Source organism: Malaclemys terrapin, chromosome 6 (genome assembly GCF_027887155.1).
Source record: "Malaclemys terrapin pileata isolate rMalTer1 chromosome 6, rMalTer1.hap1, whole genome shotgun sequence".
Classification (NCBI taxonomy): domain Eukaryota; kingdom Metazoa; phylum Chordata; order Testudines; family Emydidae; genus Malaclemys; species Malaclemys terrapin.
The window spans coordinates 97,362,619-97,383,738 of record NC_071510.1 but is presented as its reverse complement, the minus strand read 5'-3'; the positions used below and the strand labels follow the sequence as shown (position 1 = coordinate 97,383,738).

At 40.0% G+C, this 21,120-nt stretch overlaps 1 protein-coding gene across 9 annotated transcripts in view; it reads right to left on the bottom strand.

The window, feature by feature from the left end:
• Window positions 1–21,120, bottom strand: part of PDE4D (phosphodiesterase 4D) — a 1,107,352-nt gene that overhangs the window by 169,100 nt on the left and 917,132 nt on the right. For all 9 annotated transcript variants that reach the window (XM_054031502.1, XM_054031504.1, XM_054031511.1 and 6 more), the window contains one exon: window positions 16,689–16,880. In XM_054031502.1, coding sequence (XP_053887477.1) covers window positions 16,689–16,880 — 192 coding nt within the window. The remainder of the gene's footprint in view (window positions 1–16,688; window positions 16,881–21,120) is intronic.

Here is a 21,120-nt window from a genome sequence, read left to right as displayed (position 1 = left end):
CAAATTTCTACTACTCAACTACCAAAATCCCTGGCTTCCCAAACTACCACCTGTCTTCCATTATGTAGTTACGAGCTGTCAATATAAAAATCAGCAACACATTAAAAATTTGAGGGCAGCTCAAAGTACATAATCTTTGAAGTGTAGGGCTGCAAGGGATCTCAAGAGATCATCAAGTCCAGGTGCCGAGGTAGGAACAAGTAAACCTAGACCATCCCTGACAGGTATTTGTCCAACCTGGTCTTAAAAATTTCTAGTGATGAGGATTCCACAACTTCCCTTGGAAGCTTGTTCCAGTGTTGAACTACTCTTATCGCTAGAAAGTTTTCCCAAATATCTAAACTAAGTCTCCCTTGCTGCAGATCAAGCTCATTATTTCTTGTCCCACCTTCAGTGGACGTGGAGGACAATTGACCACTGTCCTTTTTCTAACAGCCCTTTACATATGTGAAGACTGTTATCAGGTGTCCTCTCACTCTTTTTTTCCTCAAGAATAAACATGCCCAGCTTTTTTAACCTTTCTTCATAAGTCAGGTTCTCTCAACTTTTGATCATTTTTGTTGTTCTTCTCTGAATTCTCTCCAATTTGTCCACATCTTTCCTAAAGTGTGTCACCCAGAACTGGACATAGTACTCCAGCTGAGGCCCCACCAGTGCCTAGCAGAGTGGGACAGTTACCTCCCAGGTCTTACAGATGATGCTCCTGTTATTACATCCCAGAATGAGGTTAACTTTTTTGTAATTGCATCACATGTTCAGCTCATATTTAATTTGTGATCCACTATAACTCCCAGATCCTTTTCTGCAGTATTACCATCTAGCCAGTTATTCCCCATTTTGTGGTCGTGCATTTGATTTTTTGCTCCCTGAGTGTAGTACTTTGTTGATTTCAGATCAATTCTCCAATTTGTCAAGGTTCTTTGGAATTCTAATCCTGTCCTCCAAAGTGCAAACAACCCCAACTCCATTGGCAAATTTTACAAGTGTACTCTCCACTCTGTTATCCAAGTCATTAATGAAAATATTGGACAATACCAGACCCAGGACTGATCCCCATGAGACTTCACTAGACACACTCTCCCAGTTTGACAGCGAACCATTTATCAGCTACCCTTTAAGTATGGTCTTTCAACCAGTTGTGCATCCACCTTATAGTAATTTCATCTAGACTGCATTTCCCTAGATTACTTATCAGAATGTCATGTGGGAATGTGTCAAAAGCGTTGTTAAAATCAAGATATATCATGTCTACTGCTTCTCCCCATCTACTAATCTAGTAGCCCTGTCAGAAAAGGAAGTAATGTATCCTTTCATGTATCATAAAGTCTCCTTGTTACTAAAAATTATTTTTAAAAAATAAATAGGAGCGCAGGTGAGGGAATGCCACTCCCAGAGCATTCCTCGTACTTCCTAGAATCCAATGAGACCTCCAGCATAGACTGTAACATGCTTTGGAGTCAATAGGGGGTTAAACTAAAGACTGCCCTTTCATGGCATTATCTGGTCTGCTGGAAAGGCACCTGGATCTCTCATGAAGGTTAACCCTGCCTCAGGAAGCATTAGCTACTGCAGCATCCCCTGCACTATTGCTATATGACTCAGTTGCAGAGGACTCAGCCAATCACAGCAAGTCATGCTGCCAGGTAGCAGCAGGGGCTGGAGCAGCAGCAGCATAGAAAGGCAGCCCCTCAAGTGCTATCTACTGTGCCATGCTGCTGTGGCTTCTTTTTCATACAGATCTTCAGACTCTGTGGGATTCAAAAGCTGTGCTTCCTGCCCATTCCATGCCCCACCCCTCTCCTCCCAAAGGAATAAATGCCAGTGTATTTGAGAATTTGAATAGTTTTTTCCATGAGAGAGGATGATTTAGCCTTCTCCAGTGGTGGGGTTTTTTTGTTTTGTTTTTACTTCTTTCTACTATTTGAGTTCTTGATGCATTGTATTTCACTCAGTTGTGGAGGAATGCTGCAGCACTTTGCTCTTTAGAGTGGACATTATTACATATTCGTTTAATCAACTAAAACTAATCAGGTATTTAATTTTCACATTTCAAAAGCTCCTTCAGTTAAGTATGCAATTTACAGGAATTGCTATTATTTTGATAAAAGTGTATCATTGAGAGCTCAAGTATCGAAGCTTACACAAAGCGAAGTAATCTACTAGCACACTGTGGGCCAGACCCATTGACAGAAAAATCAGCTTGTGTTGTGGGCAACCCCTCAATCCCCAATTCTGCCAGAGACCTGGATCTGGCTGGGCTTGTCCACAAAATGAGCAGGAATGGCCAGAGAGAGGGTGTCTCTAAAGCACCAGGGAGATGAAGTGATTCATTACAGTCTCTCTCTCTCGGGAGTGGGCAATGATATCACATGTTGGTCATACCACAGGGGTGAATCTTTTCGTGAGTACAAGTTGCCCTCCATTCCATATGTGGGGGATGAATCAAGCCCTGTATCTTTGGATCTCATCATAACAAAAAATAGGAAGTCAAACAAAACAAACAAAGATCCTTTTCACGGAAAACTGCAAAGCATATATGATTTCCTATTGAGCTACAGGGTACTGCTGTGTATTAAAACACAACAACCTACAGTTATCCTGCTGTTTCCCTTTCAGGTGGTATGGAGGCTGGTAGCTGAAACGCTCAGAATTCTGGTTAGCCTGGTGTCCCTCATCTACTTCCAGAAAGAAGAAAGAAGAAATGTAAGCCAGGTAGAGTACAACACAAGCTTCTAAACATAGACAAGGTTGTTAACCTTTAAGGCTGGGAGAAATGGTTCGGGTCCCTATTAGCATGACACAATTCAGCAGAATCCATGTTTACTCACTGGGATATCAGTATCTATCTGTTAATCTCTTTCTATGGAACTCAGATATGAAAGTAGGTATGTAAAGAATAATTTTCTACTAGCACAAGAAATTTGAAAAGATTAGCTTAATTTGAAAAAAGACTATTCACAGAATAATTACTAGCAGGTGACTGTGAGTGTCACAAAACATGGGGAAAAATTTGCAAAACCAGAAGTGAACAATTTTCATACACTTCCATTTATTTCTCATAACTTAGATTTTTGCGTGCAAAAAGATGTGGTGGCAAATTTTGAAAAAGCCACTGGCAGAGCACTTGGACACATTTAATAATAATTATAACTGAATTTGAAAAGTGTCTCCATGCTGAGGCATTCAGGGTGGTCAACATTTACTACATTCAGTGGCAAAAAACTACATTAAGGTAGAGTTAAGGTTGCTTGATGGTATGTCGTCCCCGTGCAGAATGTTGACCTGAGCAAAACTTAAACTTCTGAAAACCAGGAAATTCACAGTTACAGTTGTCCATAAAATCTTAACTCTGCCTTATTTGAGCAATGCCCTGGTACACATCATTAACACACATAGCTCTACTCTGCCAACCCCACAGTCGCTGAAATGTACAAGCTCTTCACCTCCTTTTACAACCTATTCACTCTCACCCACAGGATTCCATCTAACACTACTAAAGGACAGAAAGGGGAAAAAATATGTTGTCCATGGCACACCACCTTCCCTCTGTTCCTCTGGAGCTGACAATAGTCAATGGAATTATTTACATACACTCCAGGAGCAGTCATTGTGTTAGGCATACCCACGTTAGGCACACCAAATTTCAAAGCCATCTGAATAACCATTCAGATGTTAGAGCACTTAGAAGAGTTGAGCTTTAAAGCATATAAAATGGTGGGAATTGGAACCCTCTAGCCATTTTTCTTTATTGGCGCAAAAAGAATGTACAGAATGTACATTTTCTTAAATATCATTTTCAATTAGGGTCTCCCGAAGATTTAGTGGGTGCCGTGCATTGCCTTGGGTAAAACTCAACAGACAAACTATTTTGACCCACATCAATAGTTTGAGCTCTAGCTCTGGGCAAAGAAACAGTGCCTAGAAACTTTTTGTAAAATGGCTATTTTGGGGCAGCTTATATCTTTGCAGCCTCTTGATCAAATTACCTCAAAGTTAGGTCACTAAATCCTACCCTGCATCCAACTGAGGCACACCAAATTTCAAAGGAATCCAACTAAGCCTGTTTTTATGGAGGTCCTAGAATGGTCAACTTTAAACAGAAGTTGTGACTCAACCTGAACTATAGGGGCACTGCCACCGAACTATAATATAGAATAATTACAGACATAGTGAAACAGAAAAAAGAAACCCAGACAAACTATTATATAAAACCAAGTAATGTAGAATTGTTTAACAAAAAGGGCATCAGAAAACTGGATGCGTACAGGACTGACAGAGTACAACTGGAAAAAAATAGTGTTTTCAGATTATTTTTACAATGGTGTGAGATAGGTCAAGACAGACATTCATAAAGTGAGAGTCTCACACACCCCCTTGGGACCACCGCAGCAGTTAAAAAGTCATCCTCCTGAAATATGAGTGTGAGCCTGCCAGGATGGAACTCCTGAGGAGGTGTCATGAATGAGGTCTCACTTCATTAAAGGCTGTTACCACCGAAGGGGCCAGAATAAAATTGATTCACCATCCTACAGACAGATAACATAAAGAGCGCAAGATGGGCATAATATGCAGTGATAACAGCTCAATCCTGTGAGCAGACAGGCTCCTGTATTTTGTACAGTTTCAAGTGGTGGAGAAGCCCTGCTGAGAACCCTAGCTAAGGGTACATCTAGACTATGAGTTAGGGGTGTGATTCCCAGATCCCATAGGCATACTCATGCAGTTCTCATCTATTTGTTTAGATATGATCAAGCTATGAGCTTTCATGCAGACAGTGAACAGCGTGGGGGATGGAACTTTGAGGGAAAATCACATATTCCTTCCTTCAGTGATTTGAATACACACATAAGAAAGAATGTAGTAAGTAACAATATTGGCCCACATTGTCAAATATGTGAGTGCAAACAGGTGGGTTTGGAAATGTGGTTTCTAATGTATCCAGTTAAAATCCCACAGAACTGGTTAATTTTCACAAATGTACACAATATATGGTGAGATAATACATTAAGAGCATCTTGAAATTCTATATCACTTTAAAGTAGAGTATTACACTGGTATACACCCAGTTATCTCCCCAGGGTTTGTACTGGATGAGAAAGCCAAGCAGCCAGCTGGCATTCTCTGCATGGTGCTCTATGGCTGGAAAATACTTTCATAAAAGGGTGGAGCCAGGCAGTAGGCTTTGAAAAGGCTGTGCTCAATGTTATTAACCCTGGGGAACTGGCATCCTTTGACTGTGCTCTGGGGCTGGGAACTTAGACTGTTGGATAAATGGGGTGACAGGGTGATAAAATTGGCCCATTTTTAAATGCTGCATCTCACTGTAAGGTATCTTTCAGCATATGTTTCATGTATTAAAATTTATCAAACAACAAAATATAGGGAAAATGCCATTTGCCCTGTAGATGTGCTTGGACTCCGAGCTTACACTGTTTACACACAAAAAATTGCACAATATATGAAAGGCCACTACTGGCATTTCAAGAAAGATGTGGAGAAATTGGAGAGGGTCCAGAGAAGAGCAACAAGAATGATTAAAGGTCTTGAGAACATGACCTATGAAGGAAGGCTGAAAGAATTGGGTTTGTTTAGTTTGGAAAAGAGAAGACTGAGAGGGGACATGATAGCAGTTTTCAGGTATCTAAAAGGGTGTCATAAGGAGGAGGGAGAAAACTTGTTCACCTTAGCCTCTAAGGATAGAACAAAAAGCAATGGGCTTAAACTGCAGCAAGGGAAGTTTAGGTTGGACATTAGGAAAAAGTTCCTAACTGTCAGGGTAGTTAAACACTGGAATAAATAGCCTAGGGAGGTTGTGGAATCTCCATCTCTGGAGATATTTAAGAGTAGGTTACATAAATGTCTATCAGGGATGGTCTAGACAGTATTTGGTCCTGCCATGAGGGCATGGGACTGGACTCGATGATCTCTCGAGGTCCCTTCCAGTCCTAGAATCTATGAATATTATTATGGTCTTCAGGATGAACCAAAAAAAAATCTATTACAACCCCATCCTCACTGTGTACTTCTATATTTGGATTAAACATGACATCCACCCACCTCTTTTTATGAGGCTGGTTCAGACATGGTATGAAGCCTGTGGATGCAGGTATAGAGAAGACAGTCTGTAAGCCCTACGGTTTTGTTGTGCATATACACCAGACAATAACAGTAGCAGGAGCGAAACCCATGAGTACTGCATGTGAAGTAACATTGCCTGAGTACCCCATGCCTAGACTTTGTGATGTCTGCTCTGTTAAAACCTTATAGGACTTGATGAAGCTTTTGGAAAGAACTATACACGTATGATAGGCATGGTCTAGAGAAATACTGACTACTCAGGATCAGGTTCTAGCTACAGTGATAGCCAAACTGGAATTTGAGTCCAAACTGTGTTATGATATCACAATGTAAACTGAATTATCACATTATGATGCCATTCCAGCAGAGTCTCAGCTCAAAGGATAGAGAGCAGAAAAAATGGCGGGCTTCTCCGTGTGCCTGGCACTATCATGCCATCTGCATTTGGGGAATGACCCAACTGAGTGTCAGATTTATGTGCTGGCTTCACAATTCTAATTTTACTGAACTCACAGTGCTTTGGGTGAATATATCAGAGGTATACAGAATTTAATTCATATAGGCTCTTTCCCCTCCCCACTTTTTAACCATTTCCTTAACTCTGGTAGTCAAGAAAAAGTACATGAATATAAAATAGGTATGTTCAAAGGAAACAAACCAAAGGACATACCATTTCAGACTTTTCATCTTTTAGAGAATGAATTCCACGGTAAATACAAAACTATCATCAATGCAAGCACGCAAGAAGCTTTTTGTGCCCTAAGGGATGAAATATGAACTAATGTTTCGTCTGGATTGATAGTAAAGTTAATTCAGTCCCTGTGCATATCAGGTGACCACTGAGCTGGAAGCTGGACAAAGATGTTTCCCAATGAGCATTAAGTTTTCAGTTTTAAGAGGGCTATCTCTCCACACCGCTCCACCCTGAGGCGGTGCACACACACGCAACTCCCATTATCGCATTAGCAGAAGCTATGCAGCAAGCCAGGAGAGGACTGTTATGATTAATTGAACTCTCAATTTAGAATCTTTTTTATTGTAACATGCTTCCTGCAACAGCATTAGTTTTGTCTAAAGAGAAGGTTTAGGAACTCAGTTTCCTTTGCTAAGCATAGTATTAGTGAGTAACTTGTTTTAAACATTTAATATTTCCACAACAAAGGAAGAACAGACTCCTTAAAACTATTAAAGGAAGAAGTAGTGTGTTTTGCAGTAAAGAATTCTATGTGTTAAGCAATATTACCAGTGATGGTTCTGCATTTTTAATAATATAAAATGAATTCTACTTGTATGTCAGAAAGAAAAATATCCAGTATTATATGGTATTGTAAAGACAAGTGAGCAAGACATAGGGGATCCTGGATTTAAATGCATGAAAAAAAATCCCATGGTCATAAAGAAACACACCCTTTTCTTGCTTAAAAACTGACTGATTGCATAGTCAACAAAGGGAATTAACTCAGCCTTATTTCACAAACCTGTTTGAAAAGGGGATCGTAGTGAGTACTTTGCCTTTGACACCCTGTGAATTTCTGTAAAATATTGCAAGCAATTGGAAATGGCATAGTACTCAGGCACTGGTCTTCATTTTAATTAACTTTTCGGTTATCCTTTGTTTATAACTTTTTAAAAATGGGTTATCAGGATTTCTTTAAAATATGGTGCCAAAGTCTAGAGCAAGTATGAAACTTAAAGGCTTATCTAATTTAAATATAAAATCTTAAAAACAAAAAAACTGTGTTGCATCTTTTTCTTAAAAGGACATAAATACTTTTCTCTTGCTTTAATAAATAAAATATGCCCCTGTTTTATTGAAATTCTCCAGAAAAACACACACATCTAAGTTGAAATTAATCAAATTGATCAAAAGAAAACATATATAGTAGTGGGAATGAAACTTGAGGTTCAGAATAGAATGGTTCTTTTCATCCCTTGTACATATTTATGTCACTCATTCTGAGAGAAGAATCAGGAAATCTGCAGTCCAAATTCCTCAGAATCTAAGGAAGCCAATAGTTGTTTCTAATTTTGTTAAAATATAGAGCTAATTCAATTTTTTAATAACTAAGCATTTTTTCCTCTCCTTGAATCTTACAAACATCTTAAAATTGAAAACTTTTTGCAGATCATCTTTAAGGAAAATGCTTTTCTTGCATACCCTAAGAACTGACATCATGTTTACTTGCAGTGTATTATTATAAGAGTTCTTTCTAGCTCAGAAATATTGAGTATAGGCTGTATCATGGGGTAATTTGGCTTTCTGTTCTTGAAAACAATATATATTTAAATTTTTTAATAGTAAAGGCCCAGATGAAGCTTATATAGTAGCTCAACTGGTTGGCCGACTTTTAACTGCCACTAAGCTTCAAGGAGCTCTCCCTTCATGGGCTTAAACTTGCACTCAATGCAAGTTCTACCTGAACAAACAGTGCAGGATTAAGAACATTTATCTGTGTTTACCTGAAAATGTCCTTTCCTTGAGTAAAAAGATCCATAGTTCCCCTACAATGGGTATTTCAGCCTGTTTGTAACTTCAGGACAAACCCAGACCTGTCAGTCATAGGCAGTAGGGGAAAGCCGCGCCACCTGAAGTTCTCTCCACTTCAGTCAACTTCCATATCCAATCTACTTTCCTAAATTACAGATTGTGTAAACTACACTTTGGGGGATGAGTGGGAGAAACACAATGTTTTCTTCTACTGTGGAACATGGGGATAATTAATCCTGAAAAAAGAAACCCAAATATTTGGATATCATTTTCCATCTCTGTCAGATGACAGAAAGACCCTGTTATTTCCAAGGTTGTGAGGTTTTTCTGTCCGAGTCAAAGATACAACACTGGGTCTCACCAGACAAAGCACCCAACTTAAAAAACTCAAGTCGTGGAGATAAACAGCTAACAAGAACATCACTTTAATAGAAAAAAGTATAGTCACAGTTCCAACAGGAGTTAACTGTATGATCCTTGCAAGGACCAGAATGAGGACCTTGTCGGGGTGGAATAAGGATAGTCTCGTTAAAAAAGCACTTAATGTGAGGATCTGTGGAAAATTCTCTTTTCCCAAACACATGGAGAACACAGGACTCTGCAGCGTAGACACTCTTCTACAGCTACATGAAGGCCTCACTGCACTCAGTCCTATGCTCCACTCCCTCTAATATGGTAGTTAAAACATGGACCTTGCACCAGCTAGTAGAATAAGTTCTGTTTGTTGACTTCTTTCTAGGATCCATGAAAGTATTAATCACATCATCCAACTATCCATTTTTGAATCTGGATGGAGAATTGGTCCTGGATGGAGAACTGGTCTTTACACTAGCAGATTTCCTCTATGAATTAGAGACATTGGGAGGTTCACCACTAGGTTAATGAGTACTCTGAACCACAGCACCTTCAGTCAGAAGGCATAAATAGTATCACTGCTGCTTTCTCTATCCTAGCTTTTGAATGATTCTGGGGAGCAGTGGAAAGGCATATAGAACACACCTTGGCCAGGTCTACAAGAAAATATCTGTCACCTCACATCCTAAGTCCTCACATGAGAGGAGGCCATGGGTGTTTTATTGTTGTTTCCAAATGCAAACAGGTCAATCACTGGACTGCCAAGCTAAAAATGAGTGAGGATATTTCCGAGTGGATTCTTCAACGAGAAGATGCCAGTCAGACAGTATGATGTTTTAGGAAGATATCTAATATATTACATTTACTATTTAGCTAACAGTTATTCAGATCATGAGGAGGTGCAGAAAGCAGTAAGAAATAAGAGAGAAGCCAGAAAAAGTGATGGAAATTAACCCTTTGGAAAAAGCAATTGCAATCTATACAGCCTCCAAGTGAGCAGCAAAGCAGTTGGTGTCCAGGTTTAAACAAATTGGTTGTTTAATAATTTGTTCCAGTATCTTTGTTCAGTATCCAAGTTAGGCTTACTGGTCTATAATTCCCCAGCTCTTTCTTTTACTCCTTTTTTAAGATAGGTACTATGTTTCCCTTCTCCAGTAATCTGGTACCTTAGCAATCCTCTATGAGTTCTCATGATTCAGAGATTGCTTTGCCTAGTTCCTTACGTACTCTAGGGTGATATTCATCAGGCCCTTATGACTTGAATATATCTAACTTATCTATGTATTCTTTAACCTGTTATTTTTCTGTTCTGGCCCGAGATCCTTCTTCCTTGTTAATATTAATTGTGTTAAGCACCTGGTCACAACCAACTTTTTTAGTGAAGAGTGAATTAAAAAAAGGCATTAAACTTTAGCCTTCTCTGTGTCATCCGTTATTTGCTCTCCTTCCCCATTAAGTAATGAAACCACACATTATTTCATTATTGTCTTACATTAGAAATATTTATAGAACCACTTCCTATTGCTTTTTATGCCTTTGCTTGTTGTAACTCATTTTGTCCCTTAACCTGTCTGATTTTGTCCTACATGTGCTGTTCTTCTACACTCTTTCTTAGCAATGTACCTTTGTTTCCACTTTTGGTATGGCTTTCCTTTTGACTTTCAAAAGCTCCTGATGCAGCCATATAGGTCTATTCCAGGGGTAGGTAACCTATGGCACACGTGCCGAAGGTGGCACGTGAGCTGATTTTCAGTGGCACCCACATTGCCCGGGTCCTGGCCACCGGTCCAGGGGGCTCTGCATTTTAATTTAATTTTAAATGAAGCTTCTTAAACATTGAAAAAACCTTATTTATTTTACATACAACAATAGTTTAGTTATATATTATAGACTTAGAGAAAGAGACCTTCTAAAAATGTTACAATGTATTACTGGCACGCCAAACCTTAAATTAGAGTGAATGAATGAAGACTCGGCACACCACTTCTGAAAGGTTGCCAACCCCTGGTCTATTCCTATTCTTCCTATCTTTCCTCCACATTGTGATACTTCGCTGTTCTGCCTTTCCTCTCTCATTCAATATCAAAATGCTGACTCCCATTTCTGACTGGCCAGTAATGTGTGGTGTTTAGATGCTGCTTGTGATTATTAGAACTGGGACCACTGGCTGTTGGAAGTCTGAATGGATAGGAAACAGGAAGGAGCGGGGAGGAGTTGAGGAGGCTGAGTGAGAGTTACAGAGGGTGCAACAGCAGCAGCTTGGTAAAGAGATTTCCACTGTAAAAATAAAGTCCTGTTGAAGTTGTTAGTACCTTGCCTGGTTGATACAACATAATGCCAGCCTCCTTCACCCACTTGCTAAATTTTCAAACATGCACCTTTATTCTTTCTCCCAGGCTGCCCCTCACACTTCAGAGGTGGTCCCTGTAAACATCCACAAAGTTACCTCTTCATTCCTCCTTAAAATCTCAGTTGCTGTGATGCCTATAAAAAACTTGACAATATTTAGGCTGCTGGTGTGCTGAAATCATTGCCCATCATGCTGACCAATAATATCTCATTGTTTCCTTGTACTCCCTCATCTATCTGTCTGTATCCATCTGTTGTCTGCTGTCTTATATGTTGTCTCTTATCTGTATGTCTTGTAAGCTCTTTGGGAGAAGGAACATCTTTTTGTTCCGTGTTTTTACAGGGTCTAGCACAATGGGTCCTGGTCCATGATTGGGGCTCCTAGCCACTGCGATAATCCAAAATAATTAATTAAATAATAAGATCATGAATTTAATACATCAATACTGCCATCTACTGACTATATTTACTCATAACACTACACATTTGTGTTTCACTTTAATATTTCTTTACTGCTTTTTCTGTCGCCTGTGACCCCTGAAATCCAAAGTGCTATCTTAAAAACCCCAATTTATGTTGATGTGTAATGGAAATCAGACATCTCTAATTTTTTTAAAGTCAATATATTATTTCCCTCCAAGTACATATGTACATTTTGTGAATTACGTAAAGGTAGAGTTTAATGCACTGTTGAGGTTGAGAAATCAGCACTCAAGAGTCGGAGTTTCTGGAATTTTCTCCTATAATATTAATCCAGTTAAACTGCATATCCTACACCTCTACCCCGATATAACACAAATTCGGATATAACGCGGTAAAGCAGCGCTATGGGGGGGCAGGGCTGCGCACTCTGGTGGATCAAAGCAAGTTCGATATAACGTGGTTTCACCTATAACGCAGTAAGATTTTTTGGCTCCTGAGGACAGCGTTATATCGGGGTAGAGGTGTATATATTTTGTGATATGCATTAACAACACAGAAAGAAACATTAATGTTTCTATTTAACCAAAACTCAAAAATATAAACAAATTGCAAAATGGCAAAGTAAATAATATGGCAACAACTGTTACCTTAACTTTTGGAATTTCCAGACTTTGCATGCTTGATTTCTTGACTTTTATGATGCTAGTGTTAGAAGTTTGCATTTTTTCCTCCTCTAATCCATCTTTTTCCCCTTTACCTTTTTCTTTTAAGGAAGAAAGAAAAAAATGCCCTTTGCTGAAAGGAGCTTACAGGCTTGTCAGGGCCTCCATATTCCTTGAGCTAGAGCTGTTCATCTTGAAGACTCATAAAACAACTGATTTTGCCAGAATCCTTCTGAATGTAACCCTGCCTTGACCCTAACCATTAACATCTAGGGAAACTGAGGAAAATGCCCAAGTTTGTTCTCAACTGTTAGGAGGGTCCATAGGATGAAAATGGTCTCAGAGGTATCTAAGCTTCACAGATCAAAAGGCAACACACTGAATGTCACCAAAAAGCAAATTGCAATTTGGAATTCCACGTGGAATTTGCTATGTTCTTTGACTGGATATTCAGTGTACAAAAAGCATCCAAGCAAGTAAGCTTTGCCATGAAGGTCTTCATCTGTAATTTGTTTGGGGGCTCAGAAAATGGTAAGAATCAGAGCACAGTATGGAAGCTCACATTAATTCAGCAACATCTCACAATTATTGACTAAGAAGAGACTTGCCAGTGATCCTGATTTAAAATCAAGAGACCAACTGGGTTTATGACTACTTGCAAGAAAAGTTTGGTAATAAACATAATAATTGGCATCATTTTGCAGACAAAGAGGATTAAAAATAAGGTTGGATATATCATTATACTCCTGCTATTACTATTATTTCCTGACTCACATTTACTTGTTTTAAAGCACTTCTGGAATCCTGTGCCAGGTCTTCTTAGACCTCCCCCCACCTTTGACTAAATAACCAAAATGCTGCACAGTCTTTACACTCACAACCACTACGGACCTGAAAATAAGATTTGTGATCTTGTTTGTCAAAGATCACTGTTGTGTTAATGTTAACTGCTGGGCTACACATTGCTCACGCTGTAACTCTGAATGATAAATATCTGGACTTTTTTTTTGCTGTATGGTCAACATTTTATACCTGTGTTAATGTAAACTTTATGTGTGCATGCTGCCCTGAAGAATATTCATCTGTTAAAATTAAGCAGGAACTCAGTCCATTTTTCCTCATTATTTATTTTTCTTGTTTTTATTTTTGTCTGTGAAGTGCTGCTATATTTGTTGTCCTGAGGTGAACAGGTAATACTGAGGGATCATAACAAAGATATCATGAATGGATAACTAATAAATGTAAAAACAACAAAGAGTCTGGTGGCACCTTAAAGACTAACAGATTTATTTGGGCATAAGCTTTCGTGAGTATAAACCTCACTTCTTCGGATGCAGGTGAGGTTTATACTCACGAAAGCTTATGCCCAAATAAATCTGTTAGTCTTTAAGGTGCCACCAGACTCTTTGTTGTTTTTGTAGATACAGACTAACACGACTACCCCCTGATACTTAATAAATGTAAATGATCTTTAAATATTTGTTTTTTTTTCTTTACTGTCTTTCTTTCTCTTTTCCTTGTTTTTGTTTCTTTTTCTTTTTTCATTTCCTTCTTAAATTCAAATTTTTTGATTTAATTAAACTTAACAGAAACGTGTTTACTAAGGTTTAATGATAAATATGCAACTCAGATATAGGATAATGTGTGCTCAGATGAGCCATATACATTTTATTGTATCCCAACAATGTATCCCATTAAATTTTTCACATAGCATTAGTATAAAATGACTAGGTATAACTTTTCAGTTCTGCTCACCCCTTCCTTACATTTATGTACACTTCATTTTTTTGCACAATTACAATTAATTTTTAAGAATTCTGCCTGTAACAAGTCGTACTTTAGGATTCTGTGGAAATTATGTTGGTTGTATATTTTATTGTGATATGATATTTTATTTATTTGCTTTCTGCTTTGAGTAGCAGCTTTTCAGAAATGCTGACCAATCAGATAGATGGCTCAATCTCTTATTTGGATACTGAGATGACTAGGACATGTGCAAGAAATGTGTTGCCTCCTAACCTGATGGTGTGAAGATCTCTGTTTCTGGGTGGAGTGCAGACTGCTTCCAGCCTCTGTCACCTCAGTGTCTGAATGAACAGCAGATGAAGACACTTATGATGTCAGGACATTCCAGTAATGGCAGTCAGAAGAAAATGCTTGGTCAAAGAGGGGTATTTGACTCTCCAGAGGTAAGAAGGTCTGCTCTTTGTATTTCATGCTCCCCTCCATCCTGCATAGTGAGCAGGGACGTATAACAGCTGCTCCATTGCACAACGGCAGAATCTCTGGTCTGATGGGGAGCACTGGAATGTTTACCCACTTGTGAGTTCTGATTAGCCAAATGTTCTTACGTGTTTAACGTTGTTTCAAAGGAACACTGATTATAAATATAAAAAGAAAAGAATGTCCTCGGTGTTTCAATAGTTAAATCATTCATCCAAGTTATTGATCTGTGTTGAAATCTCACTAGGAAATCAAGGAAATGCCAAACTGGCTTATGGGTTTATGGGAGGAGCAGTAATTGAAATTGTTAACTGAAATAACTCATCTGCTAGCAGGTTGGGGATCAGTGTTGTACCTTAGACTGGGAAAGTAGGATTTTCAAGTAGGATTGTCACAAGAAATGACACAAAAAGTTTGGCCTCATGGAAGTAAGGACTCTGGATCAGACTGTCTGTCTGTGATTACAATGTGTTTTTACATTCCTTTCAGGCAAGACAAGACCATTTTTGTCTCACTGATCTTTAGTCTCACCCATATTGTTCACACAGGGGGCAAAGAGGTGGCACTAGGCCTAGGAAGTGTTAAATCAACAGGGCTTACGTGGTGCATAGGCATTGTGCTGCTTCTTGGCACAGGGATGAATGTCACCTCAAATGGCACTCAAATGGGAAAAGAGCTATCTTGGGTAGACAAATTAACATCTATAAAAAGATACATAGGCTGCAAATAGCAGTTCCAAATTCCTAAGGATTGGAATACTAGAGGAAAATACATTTCACAATAATGAGTGAGAATTCACACATCCCAAAAAGTGACTTTTTAAAAAAGTATGATGTTCAATGAATTTTTATTCCTTTTTTATAAAATAAATCTTAGCACTTATATTAAGATCTGATGTTTCTATACTCCTGATTTCCTTGTTCAGTAGGGGACTTTGCAAGCATGCCTGTCTACTTTAGGGGTTTACAATTCAACCCTAAACACATACTCAGCAATGAAAGTTGGAGCAGATTTAAAAATTTAAAAATCATTAAGCTATTCATTTTTAGCAGTTTAAAAATTAGTAGAGGTTAGAGAATTACATGTGTTTTTAGTGCCTTATAAATAAAATAGATTTGCATTTGACTTGGGACTACTCATATGAGTAACATTAGTTTTGGTATGTGTTTGCAAGATTAGCCCGTCTGGCAGAAAGTACATAAAACAGAAGAATAGTAAAAAGTAGTGAGAAGCTGGAGGAGCCCCTCAAGAGACCCTTGTTAAAGTTTTGTCACCAAACTGAAAGGAAATTGAAGTCTTTTTCTGCCTCTGATGGAGTCATCCCATCCCTGGAATCTGCTAAATAATTCCTGTCAGAGCCTCAAAAATACTTCAAAAGGGCAATTTTAAACTGTATTTATTTATTTTGAGCCTTGGGAATAGATTGGATTGTAACATAACAGATTTATCATTTTTAAAAGGGTGAGGATACCTCCTTACAAGCTGTTCATGCCTCTCACCACCATGCTGGACTACCAAAGCAATGTACTTTTAGGAACAAAGTATAAACGTTTTCAGAAAAGGGCAGCTTATCACAATTTAGCTGCTACATGGTTAACCTTTTGTGAAATTGTTCTTGTGGAAATGCTGGAAAAGTAAATACATTCTCCAGTTCCTTACTTCTTTTGTCCACAACCACAGGCAACCATGGTACACAGGGTTTACAACAGGCTACATAGGATAATTGTTGCACACCTTGCCAAAAAATATATATATTAACAGCCTCACTGATTAAAATAAGTCAAATGCATTCCTTAAAAATATTACTAAGGTAACATTCAGAAACTGAGTGAATTCCATGGGCTGTTTTGACATATTTATTGGTTATTTTGAAATCAGATTGACAAAACTAATTAAGTGTATAAAAATAGTATGTATGTGTAAGGTAAGGTTGATTTTAAAAACTCTTAGTAGTGAATTCAGCAGCATTTGTGATTGTTGTCTTTGATTTCTGAAGGAGCTGATTTATGGTACCAAAAATGTAACAGACCATTTTGCCTGGGCTTGTGATTAACATAGGATGAAATGATAGCTAAAATGTGGGAGGTCAACTTTCTTTTTTAAACACTTACATGTCGCTGGCAATGGAAGAGTTCCTGGACATGGACTTTGGAGAGAGGTCATAGTCACTGTCTGACCGGTAGAGGAAGGACTCTCTACGTTGACTATGGACGAAGTTAGCCTGGAGAATTAGCCCTGACCCAGGGCTCGTCATGGGATCCAAGGGACTCCGTCCCGATGATGTGCCATTGTCTACATCAAAACTGTAAGAAAGAGGGGGAGGGAGTAAAAAAAGATTTATGCCACAGTTATGCTGAGAGTTTTGAAAATAACAAATGCAGCTATAAGAGCAGATGTCTCTAACACATTTTTCAATAGCTAAAAACTTCTGTTAATAGTGGGAAAATCTACAGCTGATCAACTCCACTGTTAAATCAATAACAGGTGTCTCTGGAAATATACTGTGGAATTGCTGATAACCAAAGAAAGAATGACTGGGGGGAGGAGAGATAAATCACTATTAAGGTTATTGAAGTCTACACGCTTCTTGGGATGTGGGGTGTCCACTAGTGGCACTATGGACTCAGTGCATGTGTTTTCTCAGCTGAAAAGTGTGCTGTAAGAGCAGAAACACAAAGCTTGGGCCAATGAGCTGGAGTTGTTCCTATGGTCAGCCCTATTAGGGATCACTGCAGGAACAGGGAGGGAAGGTGGTTTTCAAGAATCTGCTCAGGCCTTTGCCCACAAGAACACATTAGCACCAGGGAGTCAGAGTGGATCCAGAAGCTTTCCCCACCTTCCCTGGTTCCTCCTCCATGCCCTTGTCCCCCTGTTTTGTGGCCTGCCTCCCCCTCTCCCACTCCAAGGGATATGATTCCTATCTAGCTTCTTACATGGGCATCATAATATCTGACAACTGCTCAAATATTAAAACAACAACAACTGTCCTATTTTTATTCCCAGCAGGTAGGAATATAATGCTTGAATAGAATTATGGGGTGTGAGTGTATTAGAGGTTATTCTTATTGTAAAGCTAGGTCAAAGAAATTAGCTTTGCATTTATGGCTATTCACAGTAAGATTTGTGGCCATTCTTATTTCTTGCGGCAGTGAGTTCCACTTCCATTGTCTAGATCCAGTTCTTGTCAAAGCTCTGTCTACTGGTCAACAATTTAATTGTTCCTAAGGACCATAGCTGGCATGGGAGGCCATGGTCACAGAAAAGGGAAGGGTGTTTTATTTAGGTAGCTAGAACCAATTCCACAAAGGGCTTTGAAAACTCAGAACAAAAAGCCTTGAACTGGACTCTGTAATCAATGGGGAGCTAGTGCAGAGTGCACAGCGTCAGGATGATGTGCTCATGGCAACCTGTGTTGCTTAGCAGCCTGCCCGCTGCATTTTGTACCAAATGGAGGGATTTTTGGAGCACACAGCTCAGTTTCTACATACAATGCATTACAGTATTCAAGTCTGAAGGTGATGAATGTGTGAACCACAAGGTCAGGGCTGTATCTGATAGGATGGGGTACAGTCTTCTAGACAGGCACAGTTGTAAGTGGGTGCTACCTGCTACCCTGGCAATTTGTATCTCTACAGAAATAAACAGTTCTCTTTTCAGTGCTCCATAACAGAAAATATATGTTGGGTACCTTGGGATCTGCATCATATACCTGGTGTGGCTCTGCTGAAGTGCAAGTTAAAGGTTGATTCTTAAAGAATGCTGCTAACGTCTGCTGCAGTTAAAAGAGGATGGATCAAATATTAAATATTCACTCTGAATGGCCTGTGTCAGGTCTGATTTGTCTATCAGTCATGACAGGGACTGTCTGGTACTCTGCGTTTGTACAGTGCCTAGCACAATGGGGCCCTATTCTTGGTTGGTCCTTATGCACTACTGTAATAAACATGATTCATCATATACTACTAGATACTCTTTCAAGTAGCCAATGAAGAAAGAAACAAAGCAATTGAGAGGGGAGAGTGAATGTAGGAACTGATGACCTATCAGAATATTTTGGGCAGGGAGGAGAGATGGTAACATCCAAAATAGAGATGATACTGCTTAGAAAAGAAACAAGCTCATTTAAAAAAAAATATTTTAGAAAACAGCATTCAGAGGAAAGGAGAAACAGCCCTCACAGCATGTCTCAATTCTCAGCAATCCACTCTCTGGAGATAGGTCTGCATTGCATAAGAGAGTATAAACAAAACCCAGGAGTTTATATATTTGACTTTTATCCTCTCCTCAATCAGTTTGTTATTCTTCCTTGAATTTCAGGCATTCGGCTGCATTTCTCTTGGATCTCTCATCACCTCATATGCCATCTTTCACAAATGGTTTGAATACAGAAAAGGAAAACAAATCTTCTCTGAAAAATTATTCAACACAATGGTATTCAACAAGGACTCAGTAGAGTGAGCCCAACAGATGTTTTCAGAACTGTTCACTGATTAGATCATCAGTAATATCCTGAAATGCATGGTCTCTTGAACCTTTGTTTTTATATTTCAATTCCTTTTGCTCATATCTGAGTATGTTTCCTGTGACCACCAACACCCTATTATTACAAGCCCCACAGAATTTCCAAATCTCAAATTAGCTGTGCTTTATAATTTGAGAAATAAAGCATAGCATTTAAAGGCTCATGGTTACCTATGATATTCTTGTTGGCCTTCTTCTGAAATCAGTGCACTAGCTCCCTGTTCTTCCAGATTCAGTTCACGCTTTTCGTTCTCACATTTAAAACACTCTACCCATCCAGCTCCTGCTTATATCTCTGTCCTAATTTTCTCCTACAACCTGCTCCTGCTCCCTACAATTTCCTTAAGTCCCTCCCCTGTTTTCTTTGCCCCATTCTAGTCTCCATTCATTTTTTCAATGCTTTCTGTACTCTTGGAAGAGCATCCCAGTCAATATTCACCAAACACTCTCCCACTCCTTAAAACTCGTATGTCCTGCACCTATGTAGACAACATTCACCTGCAACTCATCTGTGTTACTTTTTTTTTTTTTAATTCATGCTATATCTGTTTGAGTCGTTAGGATGACAAATTCTGGTGGGGGAAGGAAATGAGTTTTAGAAGCCTGCTGTTTTCTTACAATAAAGCACTGTATATACCCTATGCTGGCACAGGCGCTAAAACTAGGGGTGCTGCCACACCCCTTGGCTTGAAGTAGTGATAACAACCCAAATACATGGTTTCCACTTTCAGCATCCCCACTATAAAAACTGTTCCAGCACCATTGCATGCTGGTATTTAAATAAATAATAAAATTATTGTTTATCAATGGCCAAAATTTTAAAGCTTAGTTGCCTAAAGTTTTCAGAAGTGCTAAGCACCCACAGTTCCTGTGGAAATCTATGAGAGATGCACATGCTCACACATCTAAAAATCTGGGCACTTTTATTTAGGTAACTATGGATTTAGGAACCTACCTTTGACAGCCAGGCCTGACAACTTTGGCCAAGGATAATTATTAATAAATAGAGTTCCACTAGTTCAATCATGTCTGAATATGAACCAGTTCAAAAACATCACTTAATAGTGAAGCAGAATGCTTACAAAAACTCAACAGCATCATAAAAGTAGTTTAAGAACCCAAGTCATTTACAGGATACATGTTAAAACTTAACTGAAAGGCTTTATTCCTGTTAGCACCTGAGTTCTGGTAGACAGAGTCTGGAGCAACTTCTCTTGAAGCACATTGAAGATATCGCTAACATCTAAACCAGGGGTCGGCAACCTATGGCATGCGTGCCAAAGACAGCACTCAAGCCGATTTTTAATGGCATGCTGCGGCCGCCGCTGGCCCTGCTTAGCCTGCTGCCAAACCCCGGCAGCGGGCTGAGCGGGGCCGATGGCTGGGACCCTGGCAGGCAGCAGTGTGCCATTAAAAATCCTGCCCAGCCCAGCCCGCTCTTCTCTGCCCCGCACCTAACGCTCTCTCTGGTGGGGTCAGGGGGCAGAAGCAAGCTTGGTCCTGCCGGCTGCTGCTGTAGGGCAGGCTCTGCCGGCAGCCAAGCTTCCCCCTCCCCCACCTCTTTCCCCCCAGCGTGCTGCATCGTGCTCCGCCTCCTCTCCCTCCCTGCCACCGATGGCCCTTGCGAGGGAAGGGAGAAGAGGAGCCCCAGCGCCTTCGCTGCTCAGACCGGGAAGGAGGCGGAGAAGAGGCAGGAGTGGGGCCTTGGGGAAGAGGAGTAGAATCAGGGCATATCCCTCCAGCCCCCTGCCAAGAGCCGCTCAGGGCAGGGGGCTGGGAGCATCCCCCCGATCCCAGCCCACCCCCCAGTCCTCTGCCCTGATCCCTGCACCCCCCTCACACCCAGCCCCCTGCACCACCCCCTATCACCCCAGCCCTGACTCTGGCACCCCCCACACATACCCAGCCCCCCCACACCTTATGCCCTGACTCCCGCACCCCCTCACATGCCCCCAGCCCTCTGCCCTGACTCCTACACCCTCCTCACACACACCCTGCCCTGACTCCTGCACTCCCCAGCCC